Source organism: Lontra canadensis, unplaced genomic scaffold, assembly GCF_010015895.1.
Source record: "Lontra canadensis isolate GAN:19392208 unplaced genomic scaffold, GSC_riverotter_1.0 scaffold191, whole genome shotgun sequence".
In the NCBI taxonomy this organism is placed as follows: domain Eukaryota; kingdom Metazoa; phylum Chordata; class Mammalia; order Carnivora; family Mustelidae; genus Lontra; species Lontra canadensis.
Window position 1 is genome coordinate 1,165,185 of NW_022631185.1, and position 14,905 is coordinate 1,180,089.

Here is a 14,905-nt window from a genome sequence, read left to right on the forward strand (position 1 = left end):
TAGCGACCCCCGGCAGACTCGTCCTGCGGGGCCACCCGGGACCTGCCGCGTCTCCCGGGCGTCGCCGCGCCTGGCCCTTACCCCAGGTGACAGCAACCCTCGGCTGACTCGTCTTGCGGGGCAGTCCGGGACCCGCCGTCCCCGCCGCCGCGTCTCCTGGGTGTCGCCCCGCCTGCCGCTTACCCCGGGTGACACCGACCCACGGCAGACTCCCCCTGCGGGGCGGCCGGGGGCCCGCCGCGTCTCCCGCGTGTCTCGGCGCCTACCGCGTCCCCCGACTGACAGCGACCCCCGAAGGGCCCGTCCTGCGGAACGACCGGGACCCGCCACCCCCGCCGCCGCGTTCCCCGGGCGACAGCGACCCCTGGCGGACTCGTCCTGCAGACGACCCGGGCCCGGCCGCGTCTCCCGGGTGCCGCTGCACCTGGCGCTTTCCCCGGGTGATAGCGAACCCCGAAGGGCTCTTCCTGGGGGACGACCCGGGCCCCGAGGCGTCTCCCGGGTATTGCCGCGCCTGGCGCTTACCCCGGGTGACAATGACCCCCGAAGGGCTCGTCCTGAAGAACGACCCGGGACCCACCGTCCCCGCCGCCACGTTCCCCGGGCGACAGCGACCCCTGGCGGACTCGTCTTGCAGGGGACCCGTACCCGCCACGTCTCCGAGTGTCGCCGCGCCTGCCGCGTTCCTTGGGTGACAGCGACCCCCAGCGCCAAGCGCAGCTCGGCCGTCGGCCGTCTGTGTTCCGCAGAGGAGCTTGGCCAGCACCACCGGCCCCAGCAGCCTTTCCCGGGGACGCCAGGACGCCCTTAACCTGGCGGCCCTCTTGCGCTCTGCGGAAGGAGGCGGGCTGCCCGCCCAGCCCCTGGGAGCCTGGCACACACATGGGGTTCTTTTACGTGGAACTGTCCTCTTTTCTTTCTTCTCTTTTTGGTCCCCGCCCCCCATTCCTTTTTCACCCCCTTTTTAGGCTAAAGTACACACAACGTAAAACTTGCCATTTTTACTTAAAATGCACAATTCGGTGGCATTAAGTACAGCACCATGTATTCTGCAGTATTTTCATCACTCCCAAAATGGGTCCCCCACACCCATTAGCAGCCACTCCCTATCTCCCCGCTCCGCCCCTGACACCTACCAATCTGCTTTCTGGACGGCTTTCAGGCAGGGTTTTTAGGTATAACCAAATCTGACCACCACATGACTTCTTTGATTCACAGAATGACTTTTTTTTTTTTTAAGATAAATGCCAACATTTTTCAAATCATAGATGTCCCATAAAAATCTGGCGTTATGGTCGCCCCAGATTTCCCAAGAGCAGGTATGCAGTCTCCCAAGCACCTCAGTTCACCCCACCACTTCTGGGAAAGCCTGCCTGCACCTGGATTCACCTTTTCACCCATCCCCAACTCTTCATTACTGGGTACCACTTGCCCCCAGCAAATGAAAGCCTTGCAAATTTTTCTTTTCTTTTTTTTTTTTTTGTTTTTTTTTTGTTTTTTTGGAACTTTACTTGGAAATAGGGTTGGATTGACTCTGACCACATGTAAGCAGAGATCTTCTCCTTTAAATCACACATAAGTCGCCTTTCAACTGGAAAAGCCTTTGGATCTGCCCCACCCAGCCCACTGCTGCTTCTCCTACCAAACTGCCACCTGCATCCCACCTGCAGCCCATCAGGGCCACGCAGATCCTTCCGCTGCCTTCGCATCCTTCGCCGTGCTTGCCTTCTAGGAACTCTCACTAGTTGGGCCTCCAGATTTTGCTCGTGGCTCGCTCCAGCATCCTGGCTTATCCTCAAAGTCCTCCCTGGGGGCTTCTGGCCCTACTCCATGCCTTAATTTCTTGCGGGCTCCAGCTCTCATTTAAGCACCTTCTTTCTCATCCTGCTGAGGCAGTTTCTTCCTTGGAGCTCAGGGGGCAAGGGTTGGAGTCTTGGCCCCACAGTTGGCCCCTGATCCTTCAGGTACAGTACACATGATGGACAGGCTTGTTTAAGATGACAGGATATGTGGACAAAGAAATCCCAGTGTCCCGCCTTGTTGGGGGCCAGAGATTCATTCCAATGCAGCTTTCATTCCAAGCCCCCTAAGCCAGAGGCACATTCACAGCTCTCTGGGTTGGAGCAGAACTGTATGAGAGAGTTGGAGCCACTGCCCACAAGATGTCAGTCAGACCCCTCACTGCCATGGGCCCCAACCATCCTCATGCTAACAGCTCTGAAGATGGGGTTCTAGGAAGATGACTGCCAGGGCATCCCACAGACCAACTGCCCTCCAGAGACACCTGCCTGGTGTCCCTCAGCCCTTCAACTAAGCTTGTCGAAAGACAAGCTTGATCAAAAGAAAACCAACTGCCTCCCCTAGGCCATCCCTCCACCCTCCAAGGCCTAAGGATCGCCCTGTTCTCTTTTCTCCTCTGCACTTAACTGCCCCAGGCTCCCTTTCTTCTGTCTTCTTTTCTGCATCTTTGGATGTCTGCAGCTGACTCTAAGCAAACTCTGCCTCCAGCCCATTCCCCTTCCATCCCATCCAATACCAGCAGCCAGCAGGATCCCTCTGAAATAGACACACTGAGATGTGTGTCTAACCCAGCTGACCAGTTCCCTCAAATCCCTTCCTGCTTCAGTAGCCCCTAGCAGTGGGGTGTTATAGGCTGGCCTCCTGCACCCATACCCACTCTGTTCCCACCTGTCACCACAGTGAATCCCATGCTGGGCCTTCTCACCTCGAGGGCTGCCTGCTCTGTCCCGAACAGTCGTCACTGCAGCACTGTACCAGTGCCCGGTACAGAGCAGCCCTCTGCGAGTGAGAATGGGTGAATGGTCAGCAGAGGAGGAAGTGGGCTGTAGCCACTGCCAAGACCCCACTGCAGGGCCACAGTGATCAGCCAAGGAAGCCTTACTTGGACCTCTGAGGAAATGGGGTGACAGCACCATGGAAGGCCACCATCAACGCTGTCTTGGCTGACACAGGCACGGATGTGGCCCAGGGTCCTGGGCCTAGAGAGTCACTCTTCAGAATCCCGATTGACCAAAGCAGCCAAATTGAGTTAATTGCTCAGCCTGCCTAGTCCCAAGATGCTGCTTAAGCGGTAGTGAGATAGAGTACCAGCCCCCTCTTCTCTTTTTGCTCACTCCATGCACGCTTGGCTCACCCTGTGCCTTCGTCTGCCAGTGTCCCCTGCAAGATGCCAATAGCTGCCCATTGGGACACCTCCCAGACTCCTTGTCTGTCCTCCAGCACTTTGTCACAGAGCATCTGCTGGGCCAGGTACTGGGTGCAGTCCAAGTCCTCATCATCTCATGCTCCAGAACCAGAGGCAAACAGACCACCCTCCTCCCCACCACAGCCAGGGCCTCTGGGAGCAGAGACCTGGGTACTGCTAGGTTTTGAGGCTCCCAAAATGATTTTTTTTCTTAAAGGATGAAATATATACACAAGGCACACTGTAATATATTTAAATGTATATATTGAACAACTTAACAGAAAGAGTGTAATGACGTTGTGCTATCCGTGACATGATTATAGAATTCTTGAAACCTACACTGATTCCTGATGCAACTGCTCCTGGTGCAGTCCTGTCACAGCCAGGTGGTGACTGACCGCTGTGGTTTGAGGAAGCTGAGATTGGCATGAGTGGGCCCCAGCCACTGGCTACAACATGGTCTGGAGGGGTGAAGGCCACATAGGGCTAGCCTTCAGATCATCTTCTTTAATTGACAGTGGTTTTGAACTCTTTGAATTTCCTGTGAATTGAGATTTCACACACAAATCCAAATCTTTGGCTTCTTTTGAGAAGTACAGCCCTAGTGCACCAGGCTTACCTGTCCACATGGCACCCACTTGGTCAAGACCATCAGCTCCCATCCATTTACAGCCCAGCCCCTGCAGACTGGAGTTTGTGAAAGCTGGTTGGAAAAAAACAACAATTAGGAGGCTAGAGGAAGATAACAGAGGGGCAAGCCCCAAGGGAGCTGGCCAGGGCAACCTGGCTCAATATTAGGGCTGGGGTATGTCCCCATGAGCAGGCAAGTCTGTGTGGCACCATCAAGAGCTTGTTACCAGGACTCTGCCCAGACCTGAGGAAAAGATTTCATCATAAATGTGTACATGCCTTCTGATACAGTTAAGGGAAAATAGGGGGAAGCATACACATTTCGTGGAAGAAAAAACTAACAGTAAACAATTATCTTTTCGCATTTTGGTTTGCAGGTGAGAGAACTGATAATTGGCATTTTATGTATATTTTAAAGACTTCATACTGTGGTATAGAGAAGGTGGGCTTTCAGTATGACAATCACAAATGTGAGCCTTTATAGTCTTTGAATGTACAAGACACTTTAAAGAAAAGCTTGTCGTTGCCTTGTTTACATCAGTGCACTCTGTGTTTGAGCCATCTGTACTTTTCTGTAACAACCACTGTTGTAGGGCTTATGAAATTTAAAGTCTTTTACTCATGTGAGAACCAGCCTAATCTTTTCAAGTGTCTTTACGCCTAAAGAAAAGGTATCTAGCTAGGTTTTTCCCCAATGTGAGAATTCCTACTGTCTCTCTGCTGTTTTCAGAGTCAGAGTCGTTACAAATTGTTGTGCCAGACAAAGAAAAAACGCCTGCGTCTTGACACGTTTTCTCAGCTTCAGATCCAGCACGCCAGCCCTGGCTTGAATCAGTCTTTCTCAGCGGGCAAGTGCCCAGGCTCAGCCTTGGGCAGTAATGTCCGCTCGCGGCTCCAGGGCCGGTCCGCGAATCAGCGAAAGAAAGTCTGGCTGGTGCGGCTGAACAGCCACCGCGCACGCCCCGTCCACTGGCGCCTGGCCCACTGCTGGCTGCCGTCCCCGGGGCCCGGCGCCCGGCCGGCCCTGGTCACCGTCCCGCCAGCTTCGGATTCCGTCAGTGCGGACACACGAGCTCTGGACACTGCGCTGCTGCTCAAAGGCACACGTGACAGTGACGAAGAGCAGTTTAAACACGCGTCCAGCGCGGACGTTTTCCCCGGCCGCGCCCTGGAGCCCGCGAGGGGGGTCGGTGGCAAGTGTCGACGGCTCGCACGTGTATCGGGTCGTGGTGAGTGTCTCTCTTTCAACTTGGGTGTGTGTCATTTTGCGTCTCGCACTTCCCGCTGTTTCCGGATACTCGTTTGTCGGACAACAATGAAGTTTACGGCACAGTATCCACCATGAACGCCGCACGTCGCTGCTCCCGAAGGACTCACCTCCCTCACCGGCCCTGCGCCCGCCGCCTCAGCCCGGCCGCGTCCTCCCGGAGGAGACGGCTCCTCGGCATCTTCCCACGGCCTCTGCTCCGCGTCCTCCCTCACCCCCTGACCACTATATCTACGCTAGACCCCGGCAAAGGGCCGCGGTACGAGCGCGGGGGCGACGTTCGCGGGGGCGACGTTCGCGGGGCCCACTACACAGTCTGCGGGAACCGTACACTTGCGACGGCGCCTCAAGCACCGGCGTCAAAACTCGAACTCTGCGCGACCGGACGGCCGGGGCAGAGGCGCACGGGCCCTTGCATGGACCTCTGGGAGTTGTAGTTCGGCGCCCGCCTGCGCAGGCGCCGTCCCGGTCAACGGCGGGCGTGGCCTTCGTCCCCGGTCATCAGACAAGGGAATGGGTCTTGGAAGGGTTTTAGGGCGGGGCGGCGAGGCTAAGGCCGGCGTGGGTCCTCGAGGCCGAGCCCGTACTGCGAGCGGACTCGGGCGAGGCGAGCACGGAAACGGCCGGAAGTGCGCGCGCCGCCCTCTAGGAGATGTAGTTGGGCGCCCGCCTGCGCAAGCTCAGACCCGGCCGGTGGCGGCCACGGCCTTTGTCCTGCGGTCCCGCTGGTAAGTGAGGCTGGGGTGGCCGGAACGGGGGAGGCCGAGACGGGCGGGGATCTGGGGTCTTCCCGCGCGCGCCTGTGGAGAGTCCCTTTTCCTGCTTTGAGCCCGGGGCCGGTCGCCTCAGGGGCGGTGGGGGGCGGGGCCCAGTGGGCGGGGCCCCGATTGGGGGTGGGGGTGTCTCCGGGTCCGAGAGTAGGAGTTGGGGTCAGGGTGGGGCCCCTGGCTTTGGCAAAAGGGGTGGGAGCCACCGGCTACTGGTCAGAGTGACCAGCTGGTCTGACCCTTCAGAGACGCGCCACCTGACCTGCAGCCTTCCCCTGCTTCGGTGGGACGTCCGGGGTTTGGAGGGTGGGGAGGGCCGAGGCCTCCTGCGAAGTCGTCTCTGCAGCGTCACCTTAGTGAGCAGCCAGCTTCTCTGGATGATCGTGAGAGAGACCAGGAGCACACACTTTACTCCCAGCCGCCGGGGACCCAGGAAGCGGGCTCATTATGTTAAAGTCTTACTGAGTACCATCCAGGCCCCGTCATTATTTCAGCAAGCACATGTTTAGATGTCCTGGGTGCCAGGCCCTACCCTATACCCCAGAGCCCCCAGGGGAATCAGGGAGATGGTAAGAAATCTGTCAACACATCACTGAACGGGAGAACTCCCATCTTGGAAACTGCTGTGGAGACAACGGGGCACAGACGGGATCGGCCGGAATCAGGGGAGCACAGGAAGCGTCAAGGGGAGGTAGAGCCACAAGGGAAATGCATACAACCTTGGGCCCGAGTTTCATCTGGGGCACTCAGCCAGGGAGGAGGTGTGGGCACTCAGGAGGTGCTCACTGAAGTAAGAGGCTTTTATTTCCGCACTGACTGCCTTCATGTGTATCCTGCTGCGTGCTATGCTCCATCTTCAGCCCTTGCCACACCTAAATTCCTATAATGTCTGTGCTGGCTCACCACTCTGATTTTATGAGTTGGAGAAACTGAGGTAAACAGTACCCAAAGACCCCCTATCTAGCTTTCTGTCATAGTAACAAATATCAAACATCTGGGCAACTGGGGGTGTGCCCTTTGCTAGCTGTGGCCCTCAGTTTTCCTATTTGTGAAATGGGGTAGAATTCAAGGTAGTCTGTCAGCAGTGCCTGGAGTAGCACTGGGCACACGGTAGATGCTTGGGAGAATGCCAGGCTGAGGTTTCGCTGCTGTTGGCTTGGGCCTGGGCACAGGGCTCCGGGCTCTAGCAGCCACAGCCTACTTGCACGCACATCCTGAGGTGCATGGTTTCTGATCACCACAGGCACTTGCCCAGTCTCTTGCATCCCCTTCCCCCCACAGAACCACCTGCAGAGGAACTGGCTGTTTCTGGAAGAGGCCAGAGAAGGAGGGAATGACCGCTGGGCTCATCGCTGCTGGGGCCCCAGTGAGTACACCACCACCCTCCCGCTCAGGCCTCCCAGGCCTGGCCTCACACCCCCACTGGACTCATTCTGCTCTCAGGGCCTTTGCCCTTACTCTGCCCCCACCAGGAATGTGCCCAACCAGCTCCATCTTCCCCCAGATCTCCCACCTCACCACCTCCGAGAGGATCTCCCTGAGTCTTTACCTGCCCTGTTCTATCCTGGCAGACAGTGCTCGTCCATTCCACTGATGTGTCGAGCACTTTCTCGACACAGGGTTCCAGTGTACTCACTCCCAGCTCACTCACTCCACTCAGTCCCCTTGGTGACCTGCCATTGACTAGGTGCCCTTCTAGGCACTGTTGTGGGAATTGCAGGTACAGGAACAGACAAGCAAAAAATTACCATCCCGGGGCGCCTGGGTGGCTCAGTGGGTTAAAACCTCTGCCTTCGGCTCAGGTCATGATCCCAGGGTCCTGGGATTGAGCCCTGCATCAGGCTCTCTGCTCAGCAGGGAGCCTGCTTCCCCTTCTCTCTCTGCCTGCCTCTCTGCCTACTTGTGACCTCTATCTGTCAAATAAACAAATAAAATCTTAAAAAAAAAAAAATTACCATCCCTATGGGGCTTACAGTTCCTACGAGGAATGTTAATGTGCCACATGTTGTGCGGGAAAATGAGGCCCAGAAGAAGATGGCTTGGGCTCCAGGCATTACCCAGTATAGCCCAGAACACCTCCCTGAGGAAGTGACCCCCAGACAGAGACCTGCAGGGGGGCTGGGAGTGAGATCAAGGGCCCACAGGAAGAATGTTCCAGGCTGGGGAATACTATGTAAGTAAGGAGTAAAGGCCTGAAGATGGAACCATGCCAGTCACTTTCCGTAAGGGCCAGGCACATATATGTAACTGGAGGACTGAGAACAAGGTCTCCTAGGCCAGCTGTCGGGGGCCTGGAGATTAGGGCCTTGGGAACTGACAAACCATCTTTGCCATGTGCAAAGGCCCAGAACACAGTAGGCGCTCAGTGAATGGGTAGAAATACGCCAAAGCCTGTGGTCAGTGCTGGACACTGTGGGTGGGTGCACCTCATCCTACACCCACATCAGCCCCAGGACGCTGCAATGAGGAAACCAGGACACAGAGGCATGTCCCAGCCCTGAGGCCACACAGCTGGGAGTGGCAAAGCCAGGCCTGAGCTCAGGACACCTGGGCCCAGCTCAGATCCCAGTGCCTTTGTGGCTCTTGCAGACCTCTGCATGACCATTCCGGCAGCGCCCCTCCCGGCCTCCCATTTTTTCGGCAGCTCCCAGACTCTGCGACTAGAGCAAGAGCACCCTGTGGCTAGGGGAGTGTCTGTTGTTACCTGACCTCTGTGGTGCCCAGAACGGGGACCCACGCTCACTGGAACTCTGCAGAGAACCACTAAGACCTACTAAGTGGGGAAAATGTAGCAGAAATGGGGAAATTGGTGAAAGAAAATCAACCCCCCGCCCCGAGCCTCCAGCACACCAGCCTGAATGGGGGCTTACACAGGTAAAGCACCCATTCTGTGCGGGGCCCGGCGCACACATCATGGGAATCCCCTTATGCCTCCCAGCAGCCTCCTTGGGGAGTTCTCACTAACTCACAGATGAGGGCAGGGAGGTGCAGAGCACTTTAAAGGATGGACCTGGGGCTGGAGTTTGAAGCCCCATCCGTCTCGGGCCGAGTCTGGACAGCACCACCCCCAGATGCCTAGTTCACACTGTCTGCTGCCCCACATCTCCCCGCCTCTGGTGGGAGGAATGTTAGCAGAGGCAGATGCTGCTTACTGGGCCAGGATCTAGTATTTGGGCACCCTGTCTGTGTCCCTCACTCGGGGCAGTGACACCTAGTGTCAGGATGAGCTATGGACTTTGCCTCTGTCCCCACCCTCCCGCCCCAGCCATCCACAGCACTTGATTTGGTGAGAAGAAACTGCCTTTGTGGGGGATGGCTGTCCCCCTGCCCCTCACGTGCCTTTGAGAAAATCATGAATTCCCAACCCAATCCCGGAAGAAATTGGCCTTGTGTGGGAATTTCAGAAAACATACACAAGTGTGGTGGTGACGAGGAACACCCCAGGAGCCACCATTAGGCTTTCTCCTTGGGGATCGTGTTTTTACCCCAATATGTAAATGTCCAAAATTAGTCTAAGAAACGGTTTCCAGGGGTCCCATCACTGGACACCCCTCCCATCCGGGTTTACTCACTTGTTCTTCCCACCACTCCACTGGCTCCTTTCTTTCTCTCCACTTTGCATTCAGGTATCGTTCGTGGGCAGTGCAGACTGACAGGAGTCTGCAGCTTGGTGACTGCAGCTGTGGACACCAGGGGACATTCTGCCTGACTCGTTGGAGGTTTTCAGCCTCCCGGGGCTGCTTTGTGCCCCTCCCTCGGTCACGGCCATGATGGCATCTCAGGGGTCCTATGTTTGCACGACTGGGGTGTGTCCTCTTATACCCTAAGACCCCCATTTCTCCAGCAGAGCCCCCAGACACACAACCCCCCCGGGAAAACGTGGTCCAAATTCTCAGACCTGAGAAAACCCACCCCCCCCCCATCTTGGCTGTCCCTGTCTGCCAGCTGCTCCCAATAGCAGCCATCACCGGGCTTGGCCTGGGTGAGAACACCTGTGTGTGACATTTGTTTCAGGAGCAAGTGACCTTTGAGGACGTGGTCGTGGACTTCACCCGGGAGGAGTGGGGGCAGCTGGAGCCTGCTCAGAGGAACCTGTACCGCGATGTGATGCTGGAGACCTTCAGGCTCCTGGTCTCCGTGGGTAAGGCCACACTTGAACACCCGATGGTCTGCGCCCAGCAAAAACTCTAATTCTCCTGGTTTAACAGTTGGGGTAGGTCTAGGCCTTAAAAGCAAATGCCTAGCAGTAGTTTGGGGCTTTAGAGACCTGATGTTTGGTTTCAAGTTACAGATCCCACCTGAAAATGCCAGGAGCCAAAAATCATGGGTTAAGAGGGCCTTAGTGGGTCCCATGACTGCAGAATCCCAGGGTAGACCTGAGTTTTCCTGTGGTCTGTCAGGAGCCCTCTCCTTTCATACCTACTCCATCTGGGTCCAGGGCCAAGTCTTGCCAGTGCCACCACCTTCTGCCTCCATTCACACATGGGCCCCCTAGAGGTGAGGGGAGCTGCCATAGTGCCTCATCTGTGTCTTGTCCTGGGCCCCCAGGGAAGGCCCATGGGTCGTCTTGTGTGGCAGCCAAGTCCCCTCCACACTGGTCCTTGTTGCTAGCCAGTGGTCGGGGGTGCAGCAGAGCTCTGACTGGCTGGAGCTGGATCACACAGCCCCCTGCCCAGAGCCAGGGTTGGGTCCCTATAGGGCCAGGCATCAGGGCCTCTACCACAGCTGTGGCCTTTGGGGCCTGCAGTCGAGTGGGTCGCGGAGGAAGGAAGGTGGACTGGACAGAGGGATGAGAAGGGTCCTGGAACACCAACGCACACTCGTGGATCCCCACCCATGAGCAGAACGCTGGCTCCCCAGGCCGGATGTCGATGTCATTTCCCCGCTGGAGCAGGAGGAGCTGTGGGTGGCCGATGCAGGGGTTCCCCAGCCTGTGTGCCCAGGTGAGGGGGGAGCTCTGCAGGGCTGGGAGGAGCCCATTCAGCCCCGTGGCACTCTCTCTCCATATCCGCCCTCACATTCTTCAGAGCAAACTGACTACTCGGTCTTTGAGTAAACGTGCACCAAGCACCTGCTCTGAGTGAGGCCTTCAGTGAGCCGACATCCTTGGTGAGGGAAGGGGCACACGGTAAGCAGGTAGAATCATAGCTGCACGAGATACTCACGGTGTATGATGAATGCTGAGGCTGTGTGCAGGGCGCCCCCCCCCCCAGGTTTTGGGGAGGACCTGAGCAGAGAGGAGGCTAGCCTCTCCAGGGAGGTGATGTGTGAGCCAAAGCCCAAGTCATGAGAACAGTGCCACCTCAAGACAGGCTGGGAGAACAGAATTCCAGGCGGAAGGACCAATAAGTGCAAAGGCACTGGGGTGGGGCAGCAGCCTGCTCTTCCTCTGTAACAAACCCTCTCACCTCAGAGATTTAAACCACAGAATCTTTAATGACTCACCTGTCTGTGGGTTGGTAGATCCCGTCTGGGTGCTTCCGCATGCCTGTGCAGGCTGTGTTCTTGGTACATCTTATTCAGCTCCTGCGACCAGTACCAGCTCTGTAGGAAGTGGGGCTGTCCCAGCACTGGTGTCAGGCCCTGACCTAGTTTAAGCAGCGGCCTGTCACCAGGGCCCGGGAAGAATGGCCAGTGTGTGGGAGGAGTCACAACCACGTCTCTGCAGCTTCAGGAGCAGGCAGCCCTTGTCTAGGACATTCGCTTTCTGTGAGTGTTGTAACGAATTGACAGGAGCTTAGTGGCTTAAAGTAGCAGGAACTATCTCCCAGTTCCAGTGTCAGTGTCGGTGCTGCAGTCCGGGGGCAGCAGGCAGCATTCCTCCTGCGGAGCCTGCGAGAACCCATGTCCTTTCTCCTTTTGGCTCCCAGAGGTGCCCGCATTCCTTGACCCACAGTCTTGTCCACCTTCGCAGTAAGCACAGCTCTGAGGTCTTCTCCTGTCACTCTGGCCTCGGCCCTCCCGCGTCCCTCACTCACAGATCAGAACGCTTTTGACCGCTTCCTCACTGGTTCCAGGAATTAGAATGTGGCCGTATTGGGGACCACTGTTTTGCCAGCCACACCTGGCTTGAGCTCTTTTTTTTTTTCCTGAACACTTCATTAGAGCGTGATGTAAATGGTAGGGTGCCTCCTCACACTTTTAAGCCAGTCCAGTGCTGAGCTGGGGACGCCAGGCTGAGGCTGTGGCTGTGCAGGGCACCCTGGGTACCGGGGCCAGAAGGCAGTCCTGCCAGGAAGGGGAAGGAGGAGATGCATTCGTTTGTTCATTCAGCGTGTCTGCTGGTCTCTGCCATGGCCGGGGGTGCAATGGTAACCAAGGTGGACAGAAGCCCTGCCCTTGGGGGCTCCCAGTGGCTGAGACAGACCCAACAAACCAGATCCAGACCAGATCCAAGTCCTCTTGCTCACCTCCGGTCACTTATCCCTGCCTCTGGCCGTACACACGTCAGCTGGCTCCAGCCTGGGGAGCTGGTGGTTTCTCTAGATCTGGCCGAGCTGGAGCAGCAGCGGGAGGGCTGCGCTGGCTGGTCCTTCACCGGTGAGAGGCGGGTCTTCCTCCATCGGCACCTGGCACTCAGGGGCTGCTTTCGCCAGGGCCTGGCCATTACTCAGCCCCTTCCAGCCTGGGGCATCTGCCGACAGCTTCCCTGGATGCTTCCCTGGATGCTCACCTTCTGCCCTGCGTCCTCTCCGTGCCCTCATTCTCTGTGGTCCCCTTACCAGCTGCCCCGCCTCTTGACGATTCTCCGTGCCTTCTTCCCTGCTCCTGTTCCTCCTCTGATCTGTGAAGCTGTATTTTTAAGTGGTTGAAGCCACTGGTGCCTTCAGCCTTTCTAAACCACCAGTTTTAGTCTTTAGCCACCCGCCCATTGCAAATTCTTCCCCCCCAAACTGGAATTAAGGGGCATCTCCATTTTTGTTTCTTTCAGACTTGGAAACTCAACCCAAAATCAGACTGTCCTCTCCAAAGCAGGACATCACTGAAGAAAGAGGCAGCAGTGGCCTGGTGGAAAGGTTCCTGTGGGAAGGTCTGTGGTACGCCGAGGGTGACGATGCCGAGGGCCACTGGGGACAGAGTCACGAGAGCCGAGACAGCCACATGGTGAAGGCAGCCTTCACGCCTGTGAGGATCCCCATGCAGCAGCAGCAGCTGGGGAATGGGTTCAGGGAAAACTTGATTCTGAGCCCCCGTCTCCCACCTCAGGCGATGACTCCTGAAAGGCAAGGCCTCCACACGCCGGGGACACGCGCGAAGAGGGGGAAGCCAGACCCGGGGTTCAATGCTCAACCGAAAACATATGCAAAGGAGAAGCCCTACAAGTGCCAGGCCTGTGGAAAGGCGTTTAGTCACAGCTCAGCTCTCATCGAGCACCACCGAACGCACACGGGAGAGAGGCCCTACGAGTGTCACGAGTGCGGAAAGGGCTTCCGCAACAGCTCGGCGCTTACCAAGCACCAGAGAATCCACACGGGCGAGAAGCCTTACAAGTGCACTCAGTGTGGGAAGACCTTCAATCAGATCGCCCCGCTGATCCAGCACCAGAGGACGCACACCGGGGAGAAGCCGTACGAGTGTGGCGAGTGCGGCAAGGCCTTCAGCTTCAGGTCCTCCTTCAGCCAGCACGAGCGCACGCACACGGGCGAGAAGCCGTACGAGTGCAGCCAGTGTGGCAAGGCCTTCCGCCAGAGCATCCACCTCACACAGCACCTGCGCATCCACACGGGCGAGAAGCCCTATGCGTGCGGCGACTGCGGCAAGGCCTTCAGCCACAGCTCGTCGCTCACCAAGCACCAGCGCATCCACACAGGCGAGAAGCCGTACGAGTGCCGCGCGTGCGGCAAGGCCTTCACACAGATCACGCCGCTGATCCAGCACCAGCGCACGCACACAGGTGAGAAGCCATACGAGTGCGACGAGTGCGGCAAGGCCTTCAGCCAGAGCACACTCCTCACCGAGCACCGGCGCATCCACACGGGCGAGAAGCCGTATGGGTGCAACGAGTGCGGCAAGACCTTCAGCCACAGCTCGTCGCTCAGCCAGCACGAGCGCACGCACACGGGTGAGAAGCCGTACGAGTGTGGCCAGTGCGGCAAGGCCTTCCGCCAGAGCACGCACCTCACACAGCACCAGCGTATCCACACGGGTGAGAAGCCGTACGCGTGCGGCGATTGCGGCAAGGCCTTCAGCCACAGCTCGTCGCTCACCAAGCACCAGCGCATCCACACAGGTGAGAAGCCGTACGAGTGCCGCGCGTGCGGCCGCGCCTTCAGCCAGCTCGCGCCGCTTGTGCAGCACCAGCGCGTGCACACGGGCGAGAAGCCGTACGAGTGCAGCGCGTGCAGCCGCGCCTTCAGCCAGAGCTCGCTGCTCATCGAGCACCAGCGCATCCACACCAAGGAGAAGCCGTACGGGTGCAACGAGTGCGGCAAGTCCTTCAGCCACAGCTCGTCGCTCAGCCAGCACGAGCGCACGCACACGGGCGAGAAGCCGTACGAGTGCCCGCACTGCGGGAAGTCCTTCAGGCAGAGCACACACCTCACGCAGCACCGGCGGATCCACACGGGCGAGAAGCCCTACGCGTGCGGGGGCTGCGGCAAGGCCTTCACGCACAGCTCGTCACTCACCAAGCACCAGAGGACTCACACCGCGTAGGCTCACCTCACACTTGCCAGGACGCCGCAGAGCCCAAGGCCCCAGCTCGTCTCTTCCGGACCTGACCCGGCCGTCCTCGACGGAAACACCGGTACAAGCAAACGCAAGCCTGGGCGCCCAGTCCGCGGCCCCGACACCCACCGACCGAAGGGACGGACACAACTGCAGGAACCCGGAGCTCTAGGTTGTCCGTGCCTGGACGGCAGGTCGGAGGCAGAAGGGGAACGTGGAGTTCGTCAGTGTTGAGGGCCTTGTCATGAGTGCCCTCTAATGCCACATCCCAGGACCTACAGGAAAAAGGGGGACAAAATGTAGCCGATCTGGAGATGGCTTCTGTCCAAGGATTCGATATTCCAAACTAGGATTTTCAAAGCGATGAGA

At 57.8% G+C, this 14,905-nt stretch overlaps 1 protein-coding gene across 6 annotated transcripts; it reads left to right on the forward strand.

Moving 5' to 3' along the window:
- Positions 1-5,701: 5,701 nt before the first annotated feature.
- On the forward strand, positions 5,702-14,607 carry LOC116861147 (zinc finger protein 135). Of its 6 annotated transcripts, XM_032847649.1 has the most exons (5): positions 5,702-5,830; positions 6,379-6,560; positions 7,151-7,235; positions 9,884-10,010; positions 12,801-14,607. In XM_032847649.1, the coding sequence occupies exons 3-5, from the start codon at positions 7,203-7,205 to the stop codon at positions 14,522-14,524; spliced, it is 1,884 nt and encodes a 627-aa protein (XP_032703540.1). In that variant the 5' UTR covers positions 5,702-5,830; positions 6,379-6,560; positions 7,151-7,202; the 3' UTR covers positions 14,525-14,607. The 6 variants fall into 6 exon arrangements, with proteins under 6 accessions (XP_032703540.1, XP_032703538.1, XP_032703541.1 ...); XM_032847647.1 differs by lacking the exon at positions 6,379-6,560; XM_032847648.1 differs by lacking the exon at positions 5,702-5,830 and having other exon boundaries at positions 6,108-6,560.
- Positions 14,608-14,905: the final 298 nt, after the last annotated feature.

What these genes read in the sequence shown, in the direction of transcription:
- LOC116861147 (XM_032847646.1), top strand. Translation starts at nt 9,637, where the DNA reads ATGATGGCATCTCAGGGGTCCTATGTTTGCACGACTGGG. An exon ending in CCTATGTTTGCACGACTGGG is followed by an intron (nt 9,676 to 9,883) that starts GTGTGTCCTCTT and finishes CATTTGTTTCAG; the next exon opens with GAGCAAGTGACCTTTGAGGA. An exon ending in CAGGCTCCTGGTCTCCGTGG is followed by an intron (nt 10,011 to 12,800) that starts GTAAGGCCACAC and finishes TGTTTCTTTCAG; the next exon opens with ACTTGGAAACTCAACCCAAA.